General features: G+C 35.8%; 5 protein-coding genes across 7 annotated transcripts; 2 read left to right on the top strand and 3 right to left on the bottom strand.

Annotated features, from left to right (window-relative positions):
- Positions 1–708: 708 nt before the first annotated feature.
- Positions 709–6,284, bottom strand: LOC111005582 (putative pectin methylesterase CGR3). Its single transcript, XM_022277135.2, has 7 exons — positions 6,114–6,284; positions 5,267–5,406; positions 5,034–5,073; positions 4,842–4,880; positions 3,060–3,434; positions 2,503–2,558; positions 709–1,124 (listed from the first exon to the last, which is right to left on the bottom strand). The coding sequence occupies exons 2-7, from the start codon at positions 5,378–5,380 to the stop codon at positions 972–974; spliced, it is 777 nt and encodes a 258-aa protein (XP_022132827.1). The 5' UTR covers positions 5,381–5,406; positions 6,114–6,284; the 3' UTR covers positions 709–971.
- Positions 6,285–9,333: 3,049 nt separating this feature from the next.
- Positions 9,334–12,732, top strand: LOC111005694 (DUF21 domain-containing protein At2g14520). Its single transcript, XM_022277296.2, has 11 exons — positions 9,334–9,753; positions 9,872–9,948; positions 10,035–10,118; positions 10,241–10,354; positions 10,694–10,780; positions 10,859–10,998; positions 11,103–11,190; positions 11,265–11,338; positions 11,817–11,941; positions 12,030–12,289; positions 12,374–12,732. Exons 1-11 carry the CDS (start codon positions 9,576–9,578, stop codon positions 12,407–12,409), a joined length of 1,263 nt encoding a protein of 420 aa, XP_022132988.1. The 5' UTR covers positions 9,334–9,575; the 3' UTR covers positions 12,410–12,732.
- Positions 12,733–13,844: 1,112 nt separating this feature from the next.
- LOC111005747 (uncharacterized) lies at positions 13,845–16,052 on the top strand. The gene is made up of 5 exons (XM_022277368.2): positions 13,845–14,212; positions 14,777–14,931; positions 15,013–15,083; positions 15,303–15,467; positions 15,648–16,052. Exons 1-5 carry the CDS (start codon positions 13,845–13,847, stop codon positions 15,690–15,692), a joined length of 804 nt encoding a protein of 267 aa, XP_022133060.1. The 3' UTR covers positions 15,693–16,052.
- Positions 15,663–21,835, bottom strand: LOC111005746 (P-loop containing nucleoside triphosphate hydrolases superfamily protein). 3 transcript variants are annotated; one of them, XM_088121094.1, is made up of 15 exons: positions 21,594–21,835; positions 21,181–21,339; positions 20,977–21,066; positions 20,706–20,834; positions 20,081–20,181; positions 19,661–19,775; positions 18,999–19,130; positions 18,502–18,567; positions 18,177–18,353; positions 17,655–17,750; positions 17,153–17,284; positions 16,980–17,062; positions 16,695–16,732; positions 16,394–16,608; positions 15,663–15,895 (listed from the first exon to the last, which is right to left on the bottom strand). In XM_088121094.1, exons 1-15 carry the CDS (start codon positions 21,759–21,761, stop codon positions 15,779–15,781), a joined length of 1,818 nt encoding a protein of 605 aa, XP_087977220.1. In that variant the 5' UTR covers positions 21,762–21,835; the 3' UTR covers positions 15,663–15,778. The 3 variants fall into 3 exon arrangements, with proteins under 3 accessions (XP_087977220.1, XP_022133059.1, XP_022133058.1); XM_022277367.2 differs by having other exon boundaries at positions 15,686–15,869; positions 21,594–21,834; XM_022277366.2 differs by lacking the exon at positions 15,663–15,895 and adding an exon at positions 15,933–16,227 and having other exon boundaries at positions 21,594–21,831.
- A 2,565-nt stretch (positions 21,836–24,400) lies between these two features.
- On the bottom strand, positions 24,401–25,815 carry LOC111005796 (receptor-like protein 44). The gene has a single exon (XM_022277431.2). The coding sequence runs from the start codon at positions 25,530–25,532 to the stop codon at positions 24,720–24,722; it is 813 nt and encodes a 270-aa protein (XP_022133123.1). The 5' UTR covers positions 25,533–25,815; the 3' UTR covers positions 24,401–24,719.

Here is a 25,815-nt window from a genome sequence, read left to right as displayed (position 1 = left end):
ATTGCTTTTCTTTCTTACAGGGCTGTGTAGGTGGCCCGGCCATCTCTTGCATGATATTCAAGCCTGTTGAGCATAAGCATGACAGGATCCTTAACAAAAAGAAAGGAAAAGAGAGATAATTATAACTACATTATCAGTGATTCTGAAATCAGAGCAAATTTGTAATATCTTTTCCCATATACTCGATCTGTCATATGCAGCACTACAAAATTATCCCATAAACTTGATATGGAAGCATTTCATCTCTACAAAGGTTCAAAAATGGCATAGAATCTCAAAAAGTCGAAACCGCTCACAGACTCTGATGCAGAGTCTGTGAGCACAGTTGAACGCCTAGAAACTAAATGTTGCTCTAATAGACATTACCGTTGAATTACTAACACACAATTGTTTGTACCAAGAAAATTTCATAAATGCATGGGATCAGAGGAATGCTATTGTGTCAAAGACTCAAAGGTACACTTGTAACTGTATTCATGGCTGGTGCTAGAAGTTGAGAATAACATTGACAATCACAGCCCACATTTGTACTAATAAAACATCGGATTGAAAAAACCGTCAAAAGTTCAGAAGATAAAGGATAAACTATTACATTACTGGACATGTCGGCAGGATAGGTCAATTAAATGCTTGTTGAAGTTTCTGAGTTCGATCAAGGGGGAAGTATGAGTTATTATAGGCAAAGAATATACAAAAAGAGCCAAGAACTGAAACGATATGAAGATCAGTTGTATTTATCTCATTAAATAAAAATAATTAATATATCGTAAGAACTTGAGAAGATTAAAATCTCCTGTGGTTGCAATAACATTCCCCCAACCCACCACCCAAAAATGAAAAAAGCGTACATCAATTGCTGATTCTCCACCTCCCCAGCTTCTCTTATGTTTGCTTATAACATAAGAGTGACAAAAGAAAAGGAGACAAAAACGAGGGTAAGAAAATGATGTTTCGTATCTTATGATCTGATATCAATGGTATGAATTGAGATGGAAAACTTGGCAGCCTGGCTTGTAAGACTGCTTGGATGCTGCTTGGTCAAATTTCTTGACAGCGGCTTCATTCTCTTCTAAGCTTGTTTGGACAAAAAATCGAATCCACCAAGATGAGCTCCGCATTTTGGCCTTAACAAATGAAGTAAGATATCCATTAGATAAACAAAATTACAACCATATGATGAACCTCTCTTGTTTACCATGTAAATAATATGCTAACTATTGAAGGCATTAATTCATTCAACTCCAGATTGAATCAAGATATTTGATTGCTATTGTATGGTGGGGCTTTCTGTCACTAGAATTTCACTTCACCCAGGTACTGAGCTTAAAGCATTCAGCATATATAAACCTCTTAAATCTATGATTCATTGAATTTACTTCTAACTTACCCCTTAGTACTTATTTTTCTATCATTTAATTGATTTGGTAGGGTGAGCACTTGACTGTACTATATATCTCACTTCACACAACCATCTAAGCTTCCAACTCAAATAAAAACGTCCAGGATCTGAAACTCAGTCACTTTGACCTTTAAAAATGTTCTAAAAATATAGAAAATATCAGACATTTTTTTAAAGAGAAACGATTCTGCAAAATAAAACTCCACGGGCTAAACAAAAACAGGAGTCTGAAACAAAAGGGAGCCCACAAAAACAAAATTTTAAAAATAAATAAATAGGAAAGAAACTTAAGTAAACAAGCTTATTTTGAAGAAGGATTGTAAAATATTACAAAAATTTATGGTCTTAGACACCCAACCGGCAGCATTGAATTGAGTCAAGGCCAAGCAAAAACTATTATTAGAACAAGCTTATTTAAAAGAACAAGAGACAAGCAACTGAATCTTCTAATCTTTTGCAACACTACCTTGGTTTTAGACAAACTATAAACCCTTTCTTCACATCTTCAATTGCTTAAATTGTCTACTGGACTCTCAATATAATTCAAGTTACTCCTATTATAATAAAAGAAAAAAAAAATTTCCCACGTTATGAAATATCAAATGATACCGTAAACTTTAAAATAGACTCTATGGTAAGTAACAAAAGATATATGTTAGATAAACTTACAAGAAATATACTTTGATTGCAATGTACATAATAGTATTCAATAAAATGGATAATATAAAGATTAATTGCTAAAAAATCAACAGGGGACCAATTTTTCAAAATTAAAAGATTACAATTTTATTTTAAATATGCATTATTTGGGGGGGGGGGGGGGGGGGTATATGTAATTATCCGTAATGATTGATCCATACAGCAATTGTGCAGAGGGCAACATATCAAAACCTAAGTGTCTACAGTTTCTTAATTGTAATACAAGTATGTTATAAGAACTTGCCTAATCGCCATAGTTCGTCGAGCAGTTGGGTCAGTGAATTCACATCTTATCCAAATTTTTTATAATTTTATGTGAAACACACAAAAACATTAAGCATTAGGATATCTAATAAAAATGGCACACACAAGATCCAGATGACATGCCATAAGTAGTAGCTTACCGGCCGGCCAAACTTTGATAACTCAGATGGTTTTGCTTTCTGCACACCAGGGAAACCTAGATATAAGGGAGACAGTAATATTAAATGTTAAAAACTCTATATGGGTAAAAATAATAGAATACGATCACAAAAAAATTGATAGCAAAAGGAATAGGAGAAACAATGTGACAACAAAGAAGACTGCTAATTCCATTAAATATTTTTCTGCATCCACAATGAAGTGACAAGATTTTTCCTCCGAAAGATTAAGTGTGATTGTTAATTGCAATGACAATCAGCTGTGAGGAGCTATCCAATTGATTCCTTGGCAGTAACTTAACCCACCACGATAGCTCTCAACTGGCAAATTCTAGTTGACTCAAGTTTTCCATCACAGATCTACCCAACTTTTACTTTTTTCATAAAAGTGATAATTTAAAAAGAACAAAGTAATCTTTGTAGGAGCAGAGCATCCAAGAACAAAGTAATTTACAACACAAAGGTGTTTGGTAGTGAAATTAATTATCATCCTATGAAAAGACATCATTACGTGTTGCATAGAGCTTTCAAAAGGTTACCAGTAAAAATAATAAGACCATCAGCAGAGACCCTCGCAAATTCTGGAAGAGTTTTGTTCAGGTATTTGGGGGATAGGTAATCCAATGCGTCAGACACAATAACATGAGAAAAGGACTTTGCCCTGTAGGGTAGAGGGAATTTGATATCTGCCACCCGTACAATGCCTTTGTGCACAAGTGATTTGCAGTTTCTATCAGCATCCTCTATGTCATATGGTTCTATGCCCCATGCTTCTGTTTCACCTTCTTTCAACAGCTTAGAGACCACAGAGCAGGTATCAGGACCAACATGCAAAACTTTGCGCATGCTATCACCATATGCTTTCTTTAATACAGGTACTGCTCTTTGCAACTCCAACGTGCACGAAAAATCACCTACAGATTCAATTTTTATCTGTGTTTAAATACCACCTCAGCCAAGGAAACTACAATTTTGACAGCAAATGCTCATAGAAGCAAACAAATCTTATAGAATTATTGCCAGGACTAAACCATTATACTATTACATATCACAAGTTGCAAGCATTTGCACATAGTAGCTAAAATTTATCTAGATCATCAAACCATCAAATAAAATTCTTATTAATATAACAGCCCTTACCATGCAAGTTAGTTAAAACTAAACCATCAACACAAGAAATACAAATGTGATCTCATCTGTTGCCTCCAAATCAATATATGGAGAAAAACAAACAATAGAAAATTGCGAAATTACACCAAGAAGCTTTACATGGAACTGGAAATAGACCAAACTATACAATGCAATAATAAAACTGGTGCAAGGATAAAAGAATGTATCAAGATGCTTTGCTCCCCACCCTAATAAACTTCCTCAACTTACTTACCATTTTGCCGTGCTTTAGGGGAAGAGAGTTATGATTTTTTAAGCATATACTTATTACTTTCAACACCTTGCTACGCTCAATGCCTATTTTACACTATTCAAGCAGATATTAGTTCACTAAAATAAATTAAACTAGTGCCACAATGACCAGAAAATAATAGCCATATGCAATTAAATTTAGTACATGGAATTGATAATGCCCGGGGGTTGTTGGGAGGAAAGATAGTAGACTTTGGAAATTGGGCTGCTTAGGTTATTTCCCACTGAATCCTTGGCCAAAGAATTCACATCTTCAACTTTGATCCCAAGGGGACCTATCAAAGGCTTTATTACAGATGACATATCTGAAGAAAGTAAATGTCTTAATGTGGATTCTTCTTTTGGAAGGCTTAAATATGGTAGATAAAGTATAAAGAAAGTGTCATTGGCATTGCTACTGTTAAGTTCTAATTGTCGTGTGCTCTGTTTGCAGACAAGGGAGGATGCAGCTTGTCTTTTCTTTCATTGCTCATAATCCATATAGTTCAAAATGTTGGGAGAAATATTTCACCTCTTTGAATGTTCTTGGGTCTTCGATCTTACCCCAAAAGAAGGTGGGCACAGACTCAAATACAAAGTTAAAATTTTATATGTCAATGCTATCAAAGCTGGCAATTGAGGATTTTGGTATGAAAAATATCAAATAATTTTCAAAGGCAAAATCATTGCATAGGAAAAGAGAATATCTAGCAAGATTTAATGCATCTTCTTGGAGTGTTTAATCTAGCTCTTTTTGTAAACAATTCCAGTTGGAGTGCTTTTACGTAGATTCCAAGAAACTTTACCTTCAATCAGTTTTTCAATAAGAAACCTATATCATTACAAGAAAAAAGGTAAAAGCAGGAAATAAGCCTGCTCCCTAAACATCAAGGAGGATACGAAAGGAGCTCTTATAATACCTTCAATCCTGCTGACTATCTTGTTACCTCCAAATAAACCTGCATTAACAAATAATAGTTCAATGAATGAGACAACTAATTGTCCATTTCTTTGACTGTAATCAAAGTATACCACCCCAAACTATAACAGAGTCAGTCATAAGGATATTATCATATAATGAGAAGTCCAAAAAGTGTAAATCAAATACAAACCTGGGCCACTAAAAGCATAGCCAAGTAGAAGAACTGCTCCCTGAGAAAACCCAAAAAAAAATATCAATATCAATATCAAAATTCAAATACCAACCATATGGACTATATTTTACTGATGTAAAGCCACTATGGCAATAACAGATTATCATCCATCATCAGGCTGGTCCAATTAAAATGATAGGAAATATAAAATAAATCAGGAAATAAAATGGATCCTCGATCATGACAGTTACCAGAAGGACCAGACATATTGATAACAAGGGAGATGATTTTGATTTTGCATTCAAGGCCCCCGCAAATGGGAAGCTTCCATTGCGGCGCGTGGGATTAGGTTGCCTCCTTTGCATGACTAATAGATCAAAAGGATGTGATTCTGAAAGTGATGGAAACATAAACAAGGGATCGTTAGCTGCATAGCATTGATTAGATAAACATGTTTACAAGGTACCAAAACTCAGTTCGGCGTAAAATCATTCGCCTGGCTGTGGCAAATTGTCACAGCAAGTTGCAACGCTTGAATGACAAACTGGGAGAGAACGTTTAGATACTATATACCTCTGTTCACTCATGTCCATGCATCCCCCACATCCAACAGCTCAACCCAACAAAATTTAGTAAATCAAAAGGGAAGTATTATGCAAATTTCAAGAGTGAACTTTCCGAAACTAAATCAGCAAACAACACAAACTGCAAAGCTAATTTATAACCTACAACCATGGAGATTGAATACCCAGAGGGAGAAAACCCGAGTACTCCGAGAAATGTAACAAAAAGGAAAAAGAAGCAAATCCAACCCACGATTGAAGGAAAAAGAAAGAAAAAAAACAAACACCATCCGGGCAAAGTTATGCAATGCCATGTCATATTGGTAACTGAAAGAAGCACATAGATCGATATAATGTAGCATTCGAGGGTGATGTCTTACACCCAAGTATGAAGAAACGAATTAAAAAGGAAAAAAAAGTGAATAGGAAGCTTTCGAAGTTCTGAACAAACTACAGAAATTGAGCTAAAAGATTGCAAATAAAACACACACACCCACCTACTTAGGGAAAACTTAATGGGATCTGGAAAAATCACCTCAGAATCTCAGATCAGAGAAGAAGGCAGCAGCATTTAGTGTGAGAAAGTCTAGATCTTGGATCTGGAAATTGTATTTTTTCTTTTTCTCTTTAGTTTTGAGCGTAGTTACTACCAACAGGAGGAGGAGGAAATGCAAGTGGGAAAGGGTCTAATTTGAGCGGTTGATGTGATGAGATGGAATATTGAGTAGTGGTAAGAGGAGGAGCATGGCGGGACCCTTCAACGCGCGCACCATCACGCGCCTTTACAATAATTGTATTGACGGCATTTGTGTCGGCCGTACTGACCCAAACCCACAGGCCACAGGGCCAAAGTATTTTTCGGCCCGTAGGCCTTGCCGACAACCTTAAGACTAGGCCCACTCTTTCACTAATTCAACTCACATTTGCCTCTAAATACCCCTTAATTTCCCTTTTTATTTATTATTATTATTTCTTGTTTTAGAAAGCCCTTTTTATTTTTATAACTGCTTTCAATTATAAATACATTTGTCTTTACTTCTATGATTTTTTTATTACAATAATTATGGGGTGTTTAAAATTTGAATTTGACGCCCATTTAATTTGAGTGGCTCCACAAAATTAACTTAGTTGAAGAAAGTTGAGGAGTGCTTTCTCCTTGGCAAGGAGAAATTTTACCATTCGAAATTTTACCATTCCTTTTACCTTTTGAGTTGAGTGAAGGAAAACGTGAAAATTTTCTATTTTACGAGCTTTGCCAATCACAGACAAGAAACCAATTAGTACTTATGCAACTAAGAACAAATCTACGTCTACAAAGAAAGAAAGAGATAGTTAGCATTAAGAGCTTCTTATTAGGTCTAGTTTCTTAGAAAGCCATACGAAAAAATTGGACAATTTGAGGATGTACACTTGGCGAGATAGTTTAGTTGGTAGAGCATCAATCTTTGTCATAACCAGACTTCATATGTCGAACCAAGTCCAAGGAGATATGAGAGATATATTAGACCACTTGCTGGGACTATTACCATGTTATTAACTGATTCAGACTTAAATACAACTTTTTCTAATCCCACTGTACAACTTTTTCTAATCCCACCGGAGGGGATGCACTGACGCCTTAACGTCAACAATAATACTCTAATAAGCACATCATATTAGAGTCGACGGCTTTCACGCAGCTCAATCCTGGGTTTTTCTCCTTTTCTTTTTTGATATACCGCTTGTGAAGGAGCTGGAGGACTTGGACCCTTATGTATGCAAGATGATATCTTGATTTATTTAATTATTAATCATCAAGAACTCCCAGGTACCTTCAGCTAATATGATAAATTTAATTAATTGAGTTATGCATCATGACCTAGGTATCATGCATATCTTAGATGTGCCTTAGAAACTCACGCGGGGAATGAAGTGTGACCAGACTAGGCCTTTTCCAGGTGAAATCCCCTAGAGAGTGAAAAAAAATACTTTCGTTGTTGTGGAATAAGAAGCTAGCGGTATCCAAAATGCCTATACTAACCCAAATTCATTACTTCGATAGAAATATAGAATCAAAGGAAAGTAGCCTTTGTTTAAGATGAAAAAAAAACAATTGCAATTGCAGATTTCTCGATAGGCCAATAATGTAAATTTGTGGTTAAAATACTATTTTATTAGTCCTATATTTTCAAAATGTTCATTTTTGTCCAATTCTATCTATTATGGAAAATTTTTAATATAAAAGCATGGTTGTATTTAAAGAAATTCAAAGAAATATATTGAAAAAACTGAAATTAATAATAAAATTAAGAGACCAAAAGGGTCCATTTTTTGAAGTATAAATATCAAAACTAACATTTTAAAAGTAAGTAGAGACTAAAATGAACTAAAGTTGAAATGTTTGAAAATGAACTAAAGTTGAAAGTACAGATAACAAAATGAATCAAACCTGAAGAGACCAAAATAGTATTTTAATATGTACTGTATTATTATCATGTTAGCATTTTATAACTCTCCTCCCTTGTATTGATTTCTTTTTCTCCGATTATAATTTCATTTTTTTAACAATATAATCACTCTAAGAATACTCACGAGACATAATTTTAATTAATTAATTAAAATTAGAGCTTGATAAAAAAAAAAGTTACATAAATTTTTAATTTAAGCACCTAAACTTAAAAAGTGAGGAGTCAAGTGTGTAAAGCATATTTGCAAAAGTTCTGCAAATACATCTTTGTCACTAAGAAACATTGCCTTAATATTCCCTTAATTCTAACTTCTTTACCAGACATTATGACATTGGGAATCAGATTCACATCAAAGTTTTTCTCAACTCTAAGTATTTCAAATATTCCAAATTAGGAATTTATTTGAAATCTTTTTAGTTGTTAGAATTATATTTTAAGCCTAATATCACATCTTATTTTAATTTTAAAAAAATTAAAGAAATAAAAAATAGAATTTTAAAACTAAATTTTCTAACTTTTAAATTTTGATTATTTGATAATACTTTTAAAATAGGTGGTAAACCAACTATGTTTATTAAAACAAAATAATAATAATAAATTATAAAATGAGTGCTTAATAACATTTATTTAATAAGGTTGAATTTTCACTCTTACATTTTCTTAACTATAACTATATTAAACTTATTATAAGATAGATGCATATTATCATCTTCAAGAAAGATAGAATATGTTTCAAAATTTCTATTCCTGTTTGTCAATTCTTACAAAATCTTGTACCCATCACTGTCCAAGTTTAAACTTATCTTATTTTCTACATTTTGTAAGATTTTATTTTATGTTTTTCCACACACACTTATTTTATTCTTTATACTACGGGATTTTACATTTTTATCCATTAAACTTCATAAAAAATGATTTTCATAAGTAGTATGCTAAATTGAATGTTATATTTGACTTAAGAGTATTAAGTAATAGTGTGACACTCAAGATAAGAGTAGAGAAAAATAGTTGCTCCTAAGTACACAAATGGATGAACCACCGTCAGATTACGAGCTACTAAACAAAAACACTTAAATAATTTATAAGTACCATTTTATACCACAAAAATGCATCTTCATCAAATGGCTTACAATTTTGTAGCTTTAACTCTCTTTATTAGCCTCTAGTGTCACAGTTTGCTGACGGAAAATTATGAAATGATAAAGAAAACATTGGTACTTCCTCAAAATAATATTTGACCAACGCTGTTCTCAAAAGTCAGACATCCAAAACTCACTTTAAAATCGAACAAATGCAGAAGTTTGAAGTACAAAAACACATATGAACCGCCTTCTACTTGAAGTACAATCCCAGAAACCAATACAAAAGAAGCTAAATATGCCAACCAAACCAGACCAAGTAACTAACCATACAGAATCTAAGCTGGAACAGAACATGAATAGCATGTCTTCTTTTTCCTGTCTCCGGGAATTTCAGTGCTTTTCCAGCTAGTTTCTGAAGCTCTTTATAATCCAACAACTGAAGAAGAAGAAGAAATTCTGGTACTGAAAATGGGCGTGGACTATAGCTGCTGCACTACAGGATTTTTCACCCGAATTGGGATAGTCGTTTTCTTGGTGTTGTTTGCCGGGTTGATGTCTGGCCTCACCCTTGGCCTCATGTCCATGAGCCTCGTTGAGATTGAAGTTCTTGCCAAATCTGGAAAGCCAAGGGACCGTAAACATGCTGGTGTTCTTCTTCATCCTTTCTTTACTTTTCTTTCACTTTCCTGCGAAATTTTTTTTGTCTTTTTTAATGCTTGTTATTGACAAAGATTTGGGAACCTCTCATTAACATAACATAACAGCAAAGATACTGCCAGTCGTTAGAAGACAACACTTGCTGCTTTGCACTTTATTGATCTGTAATGCTGTAGCCATGGAGGTATTTGTAAGCTGCTGGAAAATGAAGTTTTTTCCCATATTGTATCAGCTGAAAAAGTGTTCTTGGTTTTGTATTTACTTTGACAGGCACTTCCTATATTTTTGGATAGTTTAGTGACAGCTTGGGGTGCTATTTTGATTTCGGTCACTTTGATCTTATTATTCGGTGAGGTGATGTATCAAATTTTCATCTACTTCTACAAATTCTCCAATCTCAACTGAGAAAACAATCAAGTAGATTTCGACCAAAAGCTTAAGAAACTAGAACATGTTTTTTTGCTTTGTGTCTACAGATTATTCCCCAAGCTGTTTGTTCTAGATATGGTTTGGCAATTGGTGCAACAGTGGCTCCATTTGTGAGGATTCTTGTTTGGATTTGCTTTCCTGTTGCATATCCTATAAGCAAGGTAATTGCTTTCTTAACTCAGATTTGATTACTAAAGCAAATTTAGTAACAATTTTGGGCTAGTTTGATTAACCATCTTTTTCCAAAAAGACTGTTTATTCACCATACTAATCTAGTTTTAAAACATCTGTAGGAGTGCATTGCATAATCATGGCAAATGAAAAAGTTAGTAAACAAACATGAAGTTTAGAAACAGGAAAAACAATATTTAAGTCTCAATTCATGCAGTTTCCTACTTACTTTTCATGAAGAATGAATTGAGTTGCAGCTTTGGTCCCAAATGGGTGGCAACGAAACATCATAAAACCTGAAAGTTGATTATTTGATTTTGTTGACTCAGCTATTAGACCTTTCACTGGGAGAGAAACATAAAGCACTTTTCCGTAGAGCTGAACTCAAAACACTTGTGGATTTTCATGGCAACGAGGTATCTTGTCTCAAACACAAGTATCTCTCTGTGTCTCTCTTTTTCTCAATCTTCTGTGGCTGAGTTTAAAAAATGCAGGCTGGAAAAGGAGGAGAGCTAACACTAGACGAAACAACCATAATAGGAGGAGCATTGCAACTCACAGAGAAGGCCGCGAGAGATGCAATGACTCCAATTTCTGAAACTTTTGCCATCGATATTCATGATAATCTCGACAGGTTTAGTGCTAATCTCTGATCATCACCTTCACCCCAGAAAAGACACCAACTTCATTCTTCTTCTCTGCTCCATCCTAATAAACATCCTTATGAAAACAATGCAGCAACTTGATCAAGTTAATTCTGGAGAAGGGGCATAGCAGAGTGCCTGTGTTTTATGAACACCCTGCAAATATTATCGGCCTTGTATTGGTAATATCTATCCATGCTAAAAATAGTGATAATATTAACCCTCTTTACCTGATACCATCATAATTGAATTGTAGGTGAAGAATTTATTAACGATGCATTCACCAGATGGGGTGCCAATTAAGAACTTCCCGATTCGAAAAATTCCAAGGTACTTTACTTTATGTGCCTAACTTTTCTGCATACATGAAATTTTCTACACTGCAACCGATCTAAGTGAAGCTTATTGATCAATGGCAACCATGCATGTTGACCCCTATTAGCCATATGATTTTTAATCATTAGTAATGGGCACACTGCAGAATGAGAATTCTATCTAGATTTCTTGTTTACTTCCACAAGGCGTACGTCTGGTTGGATAATGATTTACATATGAATGAATGCCTCCTCTAAGCTATATGCTTAATCCTTTTTTTTTTTTCTTTTACTGGATACGATCATAAGAAACATTTCATTATCTCAAAAGGAATATAAAAGATTAGATGGAAAAGGGAAGATGTGCATTATACCCCCTCATTTAGTCTAATGAGATTACAAACATGCTCCCCAGTTGAGCTGAATTCAAAAGGGGGCATAGTTACAAAAAAAGAACTCTCATTTTCACTAAGAACCCAAACTTTCTTTATCAGGGTACCAGAAACAATGCCATTGTATGACATACTAAATGATTTCCAGAAAGGTCATAGTCATATGGCCGTTGTTGTAAGAGAAAAGGAAGATCCAGAGAAGTCCATTAGCAGAAATCAACTTGAGGGTAAGCATTTCCCTTCTGTTATCTATCTTCCCTGATCTTGTTCTTCATTTCCGACGATGATACATTTAACACACATGTGTACATACAGCTAGAGATGTGAAAGTGGACATGGATGGTGAAAATCAACCACAGGAAAAAGGTCTAAAAAGCAAAAGATCACTGAAAATGTTAAATACATTTGTCGATCGCAGTAATTCTTATCGGAGGTTCTCTGGAAGTAAGAAATGGTCCAAAGACTTCAACTCAGAAATCCTGCAGATTGCTGATGACCTGCTGCCAAAGCTCTCTGAAGAGGGGGAAGCAATTGGCATCATAACACTTGAAGATGTCATTGAAGAGCTTTTACAGGTAAAGCGCATCCTGCGTCTGAAGTTTTATCTTCCTATTAATGTAACAAAACTTGATTACCCCTTCATTTTTTGTTCCTTGCAGGAGGAAATCTATGATGAGACAGATCATCGTACTTAGAGATTGTTAGCTAAAAGCCAACATGAAGGAACTCTTCAAGCAGAATCATATAACCCTGCAAATATTGCTAAAGAGTAAACTGAAAAGTGAAATCTGGAGAACCGAATAGGCTTTTGTCATCATGAATTTTCATCCTATATAGAAACTGTACAATGAAGGAAGAAATTCCAAGTAGAAAAGGTTTTCCACATTGAAGAAAAAGTAGTAATTCTCAAGAACCTGAAGTGAAAAGTGAATTCTCACTTAAAAGCCATGTAAGAGCATTGAACTTGGCATATAACTTTTGCTCTGTTTGAAATTGATCTGAGTGCTTTTTGAACGAAGCTGATATAAAATTTGAAACTGTCATCTTCTTTATTAAAAAGAATAAACAATTGAAATGCATGCGTTTGAACCAAAATAACAATGTTGAGAAAAGAGAAAGATATCATATTAATAACGAAACACTAAGCAAAATCCCCATAGACCCGAATTGAATGACAATCTTATATATTTCAGTACTAATTTTTCAATTGCTGTACATATTAATATTAAGAAGAAAGGCTTATACCTCAAGTTTGATTAAGAATTCAGACGTTAAATACAATAACAGCATTTGGAACCAATCTTGTCGTTCTGGCTAATGTTGGGTCATTTGATTAAAAGATAACAAGAAAATTTTAATAGAGTTAAGGTCCATGCGAATTGTTGTTCTAAGAATGTTAGATCTTTCATTTCTTTGCCTCATTATATTCTAGATGGATAACCATTTTGTAAGTTGTTTTTTTCGAGCAATATTCTTTATCTTCTTAAACGTCTGATTATCCTTGGCTTATCATTTTCCAAATGAATGTGTATGGAACCACTTGTGGCCTATTTCCTTGATCAATCGGGCAATGATCACTGCAATATATTGCTCACGAACGAGCACCAAGTAATTATTTTTCAAGCCTAATACCTCGTGAAAAGAGAACCAAAACCACCTCCTAGAATAATCGACAAAATCATTGATTGATTCAGCAAGGTTTGAGCTTTGATCGAAGGGTTTTGGTTTGATTCGGAAAATGAAAGAAAATCAAATGTATAATTGTAAATTGTAATAAATTAACTCGGTCTATGAATGAGTTTGACTATGTCAATTTTATAATTCTCAATAAATTGATTCAGCAATTTACTTAGCCTAGTTATCTTCTCTCTTGAATTGACCAAGTAATCTGGAGGTTTGATCATGGCCTCACTTACTTAGCCTGGTTCTCCCCTGAACGCTTCGCAGAACACAGATACATGGAGATTTTACTCTTTTTAAATCCTGCCGCTTCTTCTTCCACTACTAATCCTCCATTAATCTCCGCTATTTTGTCTGCAGCTCGGAGTACTCGACGTTCAAGTATCGATCTAATTCTCACTTTGTTTGTGACGTTTCTGGTTCCGTAAATCGGACGAATCGCACAGAATAATGGACGAAATTGAGGCTCTGACCGAAAGTCTAGGTTTAAAATCGTCACGGAAAGGGGCTCCAATGGCAGCCTCAAAGGCACAGAATTCCAGGTTCAGTGCGTCGGCAAATTCGGATTTGGATTCGACTCTTAAATCTTCATTTTCATCCGGAGTAGACGATGCCGATGTGTTGTTGGATCGTCGGAATAAGAGCTTTTCGAAGGAAATCGACGATTTCTTTCGATCATTTGAAACTTCTAACTCGGAGCAGAATGCTACGATTGGGGAATTTTCGGACGAGGGTGGAGGTGGAGTTGCAGCAGAAGATTGGGCCTCCTGTGAAGAGTTGATTCCGGGCTTTGGTGGAAACTCCGGGCCCAATAGCCGGTTATTATCTTTTTTCTGTTTCTTTTTGTAGAACAAAAAAGAAATGTCAAGTCTTTTTAGATGTCTAGTTTCAAAACCAAGAGAGAGATAAAAAATAATTTTTCAAAAAATGACTTGTCAAGTATTTAATGCTTACTCCGATAAGTATTTCTTCTAAGAAAGGGGAAGTATTTTCCTTTTGAATAAGATTATATTTTAAATGAATTTTTTCTTATTTGTTAATATTTTAAATTTTGTGTTTATAAAAACAATTTTGGAGTAAAATCATCAGATTTGATTAGGCTTCAAAATTAATTATAGATTAGATTTTAATTTCACATTCAGGTATTGTAATCAAATGACATAATAATATTAACATGATGTCTTTTCACATTTCTAAAAATATTGCACCATGCAACTTTTTTATATATAAATACGACATGTTAGATATCGCCAAAAAAAAACAAAAAAAATCCACTTTTAATCACCAATCATTTGTTGTTTCCAAAATTTTTAGCTAATTTTATGCATGCAGAATTCTGAGTTTTTTTTTTTTTTCATTTTTTCATTTCGAATCCTTTACAGAGAGGATGAAGAAGAAGGCAAACGTCCCTTGAAATCTACTGCTCATCACTCCATATTCAATTCGGAGTCTTCTCCATTGTTCTATGAACAAATTGGCGAGCTCCACAATTCATCAAACTTAGCTTCCTCTTCATTTGGGTATTCTCAGGCTAATGGTATTCTTGTTAGCTCTTTTTGCTTCCTAAATTTGTTTGTTTGAATGATGTTATTCTTAATCTTAACTACTGATTTCGTAGATGCTGACGTGGATCGTTGGGCCTTAGGAAAGCAGGCCAATCTTCGTGCATTGCTCTCCACCTTACATTGTGTGAGTCACCTAATATTTTTGGGTCTCGGCTTATAGTTTTTGTTTGGCCTGCATTTGGCTGTTTTTACTAGAATTGCTTATTATACCCACACTTGGCATAAAAAATAAAAATTATTAAAAATGACTTGTGAAGGCTATTAAAAGTGGTTTTCAAAATTTGTAAAAAACCAAAAGACTAAAAGAGTAATTTAAGAGATGAATGTGGAATAATGGGTGCAGGTAGTTGGAGATGAATGTGGTTGGAAGGCAGTTTCAATGGCAGATTTGGTAGCTTCTTCCTTAGTGAATAAGTTTTATAAAAAGGCAATGTTGTGCGTTCATCCCGATAAGCTTCAACAGAGAGGTGCCAAGTTTCAGGGCATGAAAGTTTTTCATATTCTCAAGGTACCTATCCCAATTCTCAACCCCAATGCAGTTTGAATATGGCTTAACAATTGAGTAACGGGCCCTTTCACCATCAACAACTTGTCTAAATAGGTTCAACTATAACTTCTTTTTCTTTGCTTTTTTCTAATCAACTTTTAAGTTCACCATTTACTTTATCCATTTATTTACACAAAACAGGAAGCTCATAGCAAGTTCAGCAGGGAGGAACTCTCGCATAGATAATACCTATTTCAATTTCACTGAGAATTGTAGACAAAATGGAGGGCAAGCACGACAACCTCTAAAATGGGTACCTTACAAGCTTTACTTCAGCACGTTTTTGGGCCAGGAGTTTCATATTGGGCTTCCATCAGAACTCTGGGCTGTGGTCCATAAGTTTCGAGGGTCGTGTTCTGGGTCCTTTCAGAAGAAGCAACAGTTACAAGCTGATGACCGTTCCAAAAAAAAAAAACATTTACGAGCTGATGAACGCCAATTTTACTTCATTTTTTTCCAATCAAAATCACTATGATAGAATTACTTAATGAAATATCGCTACTATTATAATTGGGTAAATGGCCACTAAACTATAATTTACGACTACTTTTCAATACTAAATTGGAAATACAAAATTGTGTGATGCCCCGGCTATTGGCCATTCTGAAGCGACAAGCCAAAGAACATTAAATCAGGTAGATTTTTTCTTTTTGTGACTGTTGTTTTTATCATCATTTTTTCCTTCTCTTTTCCCTCCACCTCTGCGAGATTTCTTTGGAGCCTATTTTGAAACATACAGAAACCAATCGGATATCAACAATCAGTAGAGTTCACTAGGGTTAGCGGACGATCAAATTGTTGAAACAAAGCAAGAGAACCATTAGCAATCACTATCCTGAGATTTTCGTTGATTGTAAATGAATCAAGATTGAAACAAGCAGTCATACCTCAGCAGAAAATGATTTCAGTGGGTCTTTATCTTTCCTAAATTTTCTCTTGAACCCATGCCGACGACCAGACTGCGTATTTCCCATTGCTGCTCTGGCAAGTTTGATAACTTTGCTGGCTTCTTGAGTTACTGGGTCAACAAGATAGTCGGGTACATCACGCAGGTGTGGAGCAGGGGGATTCTTGCTGAGAATCTTATCGTGTTTCAACAAATCTGCGCAAGAAAGTCCAATCAAATTATGCAAGCATAAATGGGTAACTGTCGGTACAAACAACTAAAACTACAGCAAAATATGTTACCCAAGTCCCTTGGATTAGCTTCGAAATGGGCTTTCAATCTAAACAGGAAGCAGAACGAGAAAACAAATTTGAAGTTAGTATATGGATGCAAGTATGAGCATAATAAACCTCCTACTTTACAAGTTCAATTGGTTTATGCACACGAAAAGACATGTGAATGGAGGTTAAATGAAAATGATTTCAACTTGTGTTGTGTAGCAATTGGCAAATAATTTTCTTGGGAAGTAATGTGTACAGAAGTGTACCATTTTTCATAAATCTAGAAAAGTAAGAGAAACAACTTACTTTTCAGAGTTGAGAATCTCATTCCTCAAATCCAGAGCCCGAGATTCTCTAACAGCAATTTTTGTCACACTCTTTGAAACATCCTGCAAAGATACGATGAACACATCAATCATGACATAGTTTAATATTTAAATGACCATCCATAGAAATATGCTGATGTGCATAACACAAACCTCGGCTCTATAACGTAAAGACTCTACTGCATTCTTAGTAAGTAATGGAAACGGAACAATAATGTCTGTATCCCCATCAGCTCTTAGAAAAGATTGTATTTCTCCAAAAATATCCATGTCATCTGGAGAAACCTATCACAATATATATATATAGTGAGAGAGAGAGAGAGAGAAAATCAGCAAGTACTAATGAGATGTCAACACTGACATAGGGAAAACTTGCAGTTCAATTTACCAAGCGCACATTCTTCATGGGAAAAAGAGACAAAAATAAGATAATTCATTGTCAAATACACAAGATCACTAGCTGTGATAAATGATGTAGAAGCAGCCAAAGAGGTCAATAGTGTGGGTAGTAGTCATGATTAACGGAGTTCAATATTAAACATGCCAGAACAACAAGAAACATAAGAACAAGAACACACCACACCTCTCAAAGAAAATGTCAAGTAAATAATCACTACAATGACATGAAGTACTAACAGTATCTCAAAATACCAACCAGTGAGATAGAGGCACCAGTATTATATGCTCTTCCAGTACGTCCAATACGGTGTACATATCCTGCTGCAGTTGGAGGCAACTCAAAATTTATAACCTGAACAGATGGCAGTGAAGCAGCTGTTAAAAACTTACTTGAAACTTGATAGTAAGGCCATCAAGCAGAAGTATTTGCAGCTGACGAGACTGAATAATATCATACAAGACATCATTTATGAAACATGATTATTGATAGTTCACATCATAAGAGGAATTATATGCGTATTACTAATTAAATTTTTTTTGTGTGCATTATACACATTAAGAGATCAAAAGGCAATAATTTAATTGACCAAGTCATACAACCTCTCCTCTGCCATGGATGATGGAACAAAAGATTCGCAGACAAACAAAGGATTCAGTTCATTAAAATTCTACCACTTTTGAAATACCAAGTACCTTTAGAATAATTGACATTTTTTTATCAATATATATTTTTGGGCTGTTAGATAAACACGAGAGAAAAGAAGACTGATTTGCATACTGTGTAAACATTTTTGAAGTCAATTCCTCGTACTACTCCAAATTCGGAATCTATTTTTTGCTTGGAACGTTTTCTGGACTTTCGTTTATCAATATTATTCTCCTCACTGGCTTCTTTTTCTTTTGTTTGACCGTCATCAGTTGCAATTAAATAATCAAACAGCCCAGCATTAAACTCCTGTCGAGTCAAAAAAAAAAAGAAAAATGGACACCAAAATCGTCAATAAAACATGTATATTAGGTCAATAACATAACAAGATTGCTAGGTTGTCATTAGATCATCTCTTGTACATTGTACAACACTAAGCTTCTATAAATAGGCATACCTCGAGAATATGGAGGCGAGAATTCTGTGGCAACTCAGCATTTAGAACAGCAGACTTAATTCCAAACTGCATGAGGTAAGCAGCAAATCAACTACTAATAAATTTTCTGGTGAGCACCTTGGATGGGTGGTGAGGGGGAGTATTCTTTGAAAATATAAGGACATGAAATTGAAATACAAAGAAGTTAATACTCTTCGTCAAGTAGTCAGTTAACGTTAACATGTTACATGAAATGACTAAAGAATTTAAAGAGAATTAGATAATTTATTTTGAAAAAGAAAAAATATGAAAGAAGTTACTGCAAGGAGAAACAAAAGTACATAAGAATGATCCAGAAATCATCTGCACTATATGGTAACATAGTACAAAGTATACGTAGAAGATAGGAATCATATAAATAAAATATAGATCAAAACACGTTTGTTAAGAACAATATTTCAAAAGGGGGAATAGAAGAAAAAAATGAACAGGATGGAAGCATTAAAAGAGCCATTTACCTTCTCCAGAAACAATTTCAACCTGAAGCCCATGTCAATGGTATTTGTGAATATGAGAACTTTTTTCTGAACCAAGTCCAACTTTAAGAGTGAAAGAATATGAAGCAACTTGTCTCGAGCATCACATGAGATCTTGTAACATTAAAAAAACACACACACAAATAAATACAGTGTCGTGGATACTTTTCAAACACAAGTTCAATCAGTAGGTAGAGACCAAAGAAAATTAATATGAATAAAAAAAAAATTGAACACTAAACAATATTTAAGTCGAGGAAATGAAGTTATATAATGCGAACAAAGAATATCAAAATCAATATGAATAAAAACTGAAATTTGTCCAAAAAATTATGAAAGCTTAATTTTTAAAAATGTGATGATTTCACATTCATAGATACTAGTGTAGATATGTTCACTTCAAGGGCAACAAAAGTTTCACTAAAGAATAATAATAGGAAGATATTTAGCTCCTTACTGGTCAAAACTAATCTTATCCCAACCACCATTGAAAAATTGAAAATTAAGAGAAAAGAATGTAAAAACAGACTTTTTTTAAAAATAATGAGCCGTCACTTTTTCAATGGTGGTAATTACCGGTAAAGAGGCAAGTATTTTTCTTAACAATATCACATTATTTCATGATAAGCACAATGCAATTTTACCCAAAATTGTTGAACATTTTTTGGAATTAGATCATCTTTGATATCTCCCACTTCTGGCAAAGTCAATATGAAGGGATTATGCAGGATCAACTTCTTCAGTTTTTCAACATCATCACTGTCAAATATAAAAAGACCAAAACAAAATATCATCATTAGTTGATTAAAAGAATGAATAAATTTTCATAACCAATGATTTAAGATAAAACTCAATTAGGCTAATTTTAAACAAGATAAAAGCTTAGAAAATGAAATGCAAGTACATGTAGCTTTCCATAGACAACATATGCAAGAAAGAAAACTAAACATAGGAACTGCCATCAAGTTAACAACATTGTCAACAAATGACAGCAAGCCTTTAAGATTACATCTGCCAGCAGTCATCAAAAAATCTAGCTTGAGAAGAGTAGTGAAAATAACAACCTTGATGTAGCTGACATAAGAAGGCATTGACAGGATCGGGGAATATGAGCTGCAAAAGCTTTTATGTCGTCTTCATAGCCATATGACAGTAGCAAATCAGCCTGGAAACAAATATAAATCAATGTATCAACCAATGCTTAAATCCTAGAAAAGTCACAATTTTCAATATCTAAAATCCTCACATTAGAGCTTTTGCAAGTAGTTCGAAGAGAAATAAAATAAAAAGAAACCTTGTACCGAAAAAATTAAAAATTAGAAAGAAGCCTTCATGGAAAACTATCCACCCACAATTCTTTAAAGCATCTCCACCATGTATACTTGATAACCAATTTCCATAAATTCCAGAATTTGCAACATAACTATACACATTAATTTCATCCACACTGTACCCATCTTTTTTTCTTCATTTTCTTCTTTCTTTTCTAAAGCATCAGCCTACCTAAAGAACATTTTTAAGAAGAAGAATATACCACTCCCTCGAACAAGCTAAAAGTACCATTGCTTTTTTTTTTTCTCTCTTTCAGTGATTTTAAAATTGAACAACTAACATAAAACAGCATGTACCACCAACCCTTGATAAATGGAGAAGCGGGACATGCTGATCAAATTATTACCATAATTTTACCTCATCAAGAACGAGTAATTCAAGTGATTCATTAATGGAGGTTGGTTCGAGAACACCAGCAGACAAGCTTTTGGGGATGCAAGCAGGCGTAGCAACAAGTATACCAGGTGGTCCTGCCAATGCTGTCCGCTGCAAGAGACATTAACCTAATAGATTCAGTATTCAGTGGTATAATAGGCATAGCCTCAATCACCTTGCTACATCTAATAGTGTATTTCAGAATCCATTCCTTCCTATGTACTTCTGTAAACAATAATGAACCTGAACCAACCAAATCAGAATGCGACATGCTGCTTGTCAATTGAGCAACTTTCACTTGCACTCGACAGGATTCAATGAGCGATGAAATTTCCTTATAAACCTGTATGCATAGTGCACACATGAGTAAGTAACTGGTCAATCAATGAGATTAAACAAAAAAAATTCCGGCCACCTCCCCCGGATCCTTCCCAGATGCATTGGCAGAATAGCATACCTGCTGACTTAGCTCTCTAGTCGGAACCAGAACAATTGCACTCGGAGCTGACTTCGTCGTCGTACTAGAAGCAGCAAACAGCTTCTGAAGCAACGGAAGAAGGTATGCGAAAGTTTTCCCCGAACCAGTCTTCGCCCGAGCCACCACATCCTTACCTTCCTGAATCGTCATAATAATAAATAAAACGTCACAAAATGCTTCCTTAACGGGGTTGAAAATAAGGAAGACATCGCAAATTAAAATTTGAAACCCTATTTCCTAAGCAAGAAAGGACGCCGGTTAGAAAAATGAAAACAGAAACTAAAATGCAGCAAACGCATGATCAAGTTTGTAGCATTTAACAGTGGACCGCCTCTCCCACTCGTCAGGGATCGCAGTTCTTCCGGTGAAAGCAACAAATACCAAATGCGTACCAAAATTAACGGAATTGCAACTCGTTGAATAGGTGTTGGCTTTTGAATTCCCTTCTTGATCAGCGCGCGAACAAGACGAGGGTCCAACCCAAGTTCTTCGAAACTCAGGTCATCTTCTTCGCCTTCCTTTTCCTCCTCATGTTCAACAACTTTGGGAAGCTTCTCCATGCTATCAGTATCAATCAACCAATAACAGTAGATTCAATGGAAAAGAAGCCGAAACTGTCGAGGCGCAGGGGGTTACATAGGGTTTTAGGATGGAACTCGAGAGCCGGGCGTCGCAGAGGAGCAACTTGGGACATGGATCGGGTCGAAAGCCCAGTTGAAGGCGTGAAGCCCGAAACACTGGCCCAAATTTATTGAGCCCAGTTGGCCAATTTTCCGATGGAATAAGCCGCACAGCAGTTGGCTCGTGGTTGCGGCGCGGCTATGATGTTGGAGTTGTTTGGGTTATTCAAATGTTCAAAAATTACTATAAAATAATTAGAAATAATTGTCAAGCAGATTTGAATACCGTCACCCACCAAAATTTCCGCAGATAACGTCAAAAATGCTATATATTAAACGCATATATTCATAGATGCCGCTCACCTACTTTAGACCATTCGATGCTTGAATACATCCCTCGTGAATTTTATCCAATAAGGAATTCCTCTACTTTGTTTAAAGCAAGGGAATTCCTCTTCTCAAATGCAAAAAATTAAAATTGGAGGAAGATCCTACCCAATGAGATGGAAACGTATGGGATTTCAAATAAACCAATGAGTTTCCTTACTAAGTACTCATGTCAAACTTCGAATTTTAAAATAAGTAAAACTTCATATATCATATTCAACTTTCAACCAAAGAAAAAAAAACTGATATTTTGTAACTTGTCCAATTTTGTTGTAACTTGTAGAGTTTGACTTCCTAATGGGAAAGAAATAGATAAAGTGACGAAGATTGGATTGAAATAGTAATTTTTGATATAGTTTTTGGCTAGCAAATAGTGTTTTTTTCTCCTTTATAAGATTGCACTCATAATTAGAACTATGTATCATGTCTATTTTTTAACAATTACAATTTTTTTTTAAGTTAAACGATATGTGAGGGCGGAAATTTGAACATTTCAATCTTTTGGCACATGACTTAATCAATTGAGTCGTCCATCTATTATATTGGGCACAATACTTATAATTAATAACAAAACTTTTCACGAACAAATTAAAAAGAAAAAAATTGAACAAATTGAGTTAAGAAAGGGAAGAAAGCCCAAAAGAGACAACTCCCCATAATGGAGGGCCCAACCCAGGCCCAAGAATGGGTGGCAAATGGGGCCTAACTCATGATGAAATGCATGCCATTCTCGGAAGAAAGAGCCATTAATGACGGGGAATGAAAGCATGTTTGACCCCTCTCTCTCTCTCTCTCTCTCTCTCTCTCTCTCTCTCTCTCTCTCATTTCATATCATCTCCTCCTTTACTTTCGGTGTGAAGTTTGAACTCTCTTTATTCAATCACACTCAACAGATGACTTCTGTTTGTGCTTCTGATCATGAAATACACACAGTCGCTGGCCCACCCAACCCCTTCCTTCCAATTACCAACTTCTTTCTTTTTTTATAAATACCAACTTTTCAACTCTCTTTTTTCAAAATCCATTTTTCCCCTTTACTTTACACACCAAGCACGATACAAACATTGTTGGATACTTGTCTAATTCTGGCTCTTGTTGGGATTAAGGAATTGGGAAGAATATTTGCAAATTTTGGAATCAGTTCCATTCCATTCATGCTTTCTGTTTCTCTTTTGCTTCTTTTTCTAATTCCTTTTACCCCACTCTCGCATCAGTAAACTCCAAAGTTGTTACTATTCAACGACGGTTTTGTATCAGACAACTTCAATGAATAGCCTTTGAGTCAACAGTACTACAACTGACTCCTCCAAATTTCAATTTTCTCGTTCCATCTCTCCATCCAGACCACAGATCAAATCTCCCTAAAATCTAACTACAATGTTTGATGACACTTCAGCTAGAAATAGAAGTTTAATTTTTTCAAATTAAAGTTGTCCAGGTCCAACTCAGCAGACAAACCCAGTAATAATGTTGCCACCTCAACACAATAGTTTTTCCCCTCCTTGAGATTTTGTAAGAACAGACATGTGCAGTTAAAAAGGCAAGTTGTTTGTGAGTCTGTGACATTATTATGGTATGGCACTTCACAACAAGCTATCAACAGTGTTTTGATTTGTAAGGAAGGGGAAAAATGGGTATTCTCTGACGCCATTGCACAGTAGTGTCAAATAACGGTATGGCTTAAATTCAAGTAAGGCCCAGACATTCAGAAAAGAAAATTTGAAACAAAGAAAATGATGGGTGGGGAGAGGAGGTGAGTAAGTGAGTGACTGAAGCGACACTGCACTACACTACGCTACAACCAACACTACACTACAACAGAAAAAAAATGGTCAACAGAGGAAGGGAACAAATTTGACCAAAAGAATTGGGAAACAGACAACTTCGTGAGCACAACATAGGCTGTGTGTGTTGGGAGAAGGAGGGTTAAGCTAATGGCAACTGAAATGAGGCGAGAGGGGTGAGTGAATTGAGGACAATTTCCCTTTTTCATGTGGATTTTTGTTGGTTCCCCTGCCGAGCTCCAACATGTGTGATAATAATTGCTTCTTGTCCTTACGCACACTATACAACATTACCATGTAAAGAAGTTTTTATGCCTTTGTGTTTCAGACAGCTTGAGAAGATGCAGTAACTGTTTGAAGCTGGCACGGCAGAATTAAATTGTGTATGCAGAGACGAGGCAGTATATATAAAGTAGACTAAAAATGAGAGAGCATCTTAATATTAACCAATGGGTTTTATACATTGTCGATTGTTTTGGGGAGAAAATAGCCAAAAAGGTGAGAGGGGAAAAATGGAACAAAAAAGAAAAAAAAGATCCTCTACGATGTTGAATCGAGAGGGCATCTTTCAACTAAAAAACGGAAAAAGAGTACTAGACCATAGCTGGTTTAGGGAGAAGAAAAAAGGAGAAAGTGGGGGGAAATGGTATATACCTGAACAGAAAATAATTGAAGATTTACAGCTCATTAATCTCTGATGGGGGAGCTTGAAAATGGGTGATTAAGATCAATAATCGGGCATGAGCTGACTAATTTTTCCTTCTTCAACCACCATCTTCCGCTCGGTAATTTTCAACCATATACAAACGGCGGTGAAGCTTAGAACCAAGCTGACGAGGCCACTCCCCAATCCGATTCCAACAATGGCGATGACGGAGAGTCCCCTGTTCTTCAATGGCGCCAAAGGGTATCCGTAGAGATCCTTGTTGCCTTCAAAGGACGAGGCATTAAATTTGGGCAAATTCCCACTTCGATTGGCGAGAGTGGAGGGTATGGGTCCGGAGAGGCGATTATTAGAGACGTCGAAAGTGGAGAGGCGGACGAGAAGACCGAGGCGCTGTGGAATCTGGCCGGTGAGCAAATTGTCGTGGAGATCAATAACGTTCAAATAGGCACAAAATGCGAGCTCCTGAGGGATCTGGTCGGTGAGTCTATTGGCGGAGAGGTTGAGGAGGGCGAGATTGACGAGATACTGGAGGTCGGAAGGGATGGGGCCGGTGAGGAAGTTGGAGGAGAGGTCAAGGGCTTGCAAATTGGTGCAGTTGGCAAGAAACGGGGAAATAGAGCCGCGGAGGGAGAGATTGTTGAGGGAAAGCTTGTAAATACGACCATTGTTGCAAGTGGCGCCTTGGAGATAAGAGGTGAAGCCATTGCAAGGGTTGGCGAAGGTGGATTTGGTCCAGTTGTGTAGGGAATTGGTCGGGTCTTCCAGGGATTGGCTTAGATTGGTGAGACAGGCCTCGTCGTTTGGATCTGAGGAGGAAAACGGCAGAGCGGCGGAAGCCAACAACCCAAACATTAGCAAGGTCCAAGCAACCATAGTCCGTGTTCCAATTAGTGTTTTCAAAGCTGTGATTTGGGTGAAGGCAGAGGCAGAGGGTTTTGGCTATGGGACGGGACCTGCAACGGCGGTGGAAAGCCCTTTGAGAGGGGAGAGAAAGGAGAGTAGACTGGTGGCTGGTTTTATTGTGTAAAAGAAAGTGGTGGAGGTGGTGGTGGTGGTGGTGGCACTCTGAGCGAGAGAGAGAGAGAGAGAGAGAGAGAGAGAGAGAGAGAGAGAGAGAGGGCGCAAAATGAAAAAGTGGACTTGGGAGTTGGGAGTG

This window comes from Momordica charantia (assembly GCF_013281855.1).
Source record: "Momordica charantia cultivar OHB3-1 chromosome 1 unlocalized genomic scaffold, Mcharantia_2.0 BLBB01000001.1, whole genome shotgun sequence".
In the NCBI taxonomy this organism is placed as follows: Eukaryota; Viridiplantae; Streptophyta; class Magnoliopsida; order Cucurbitales; family Cucurbitaceae; genus Momordica; species Momordica charantia.
This window is presented reverse-complemented; position numbering and strand designations above follow the sequence as displayed.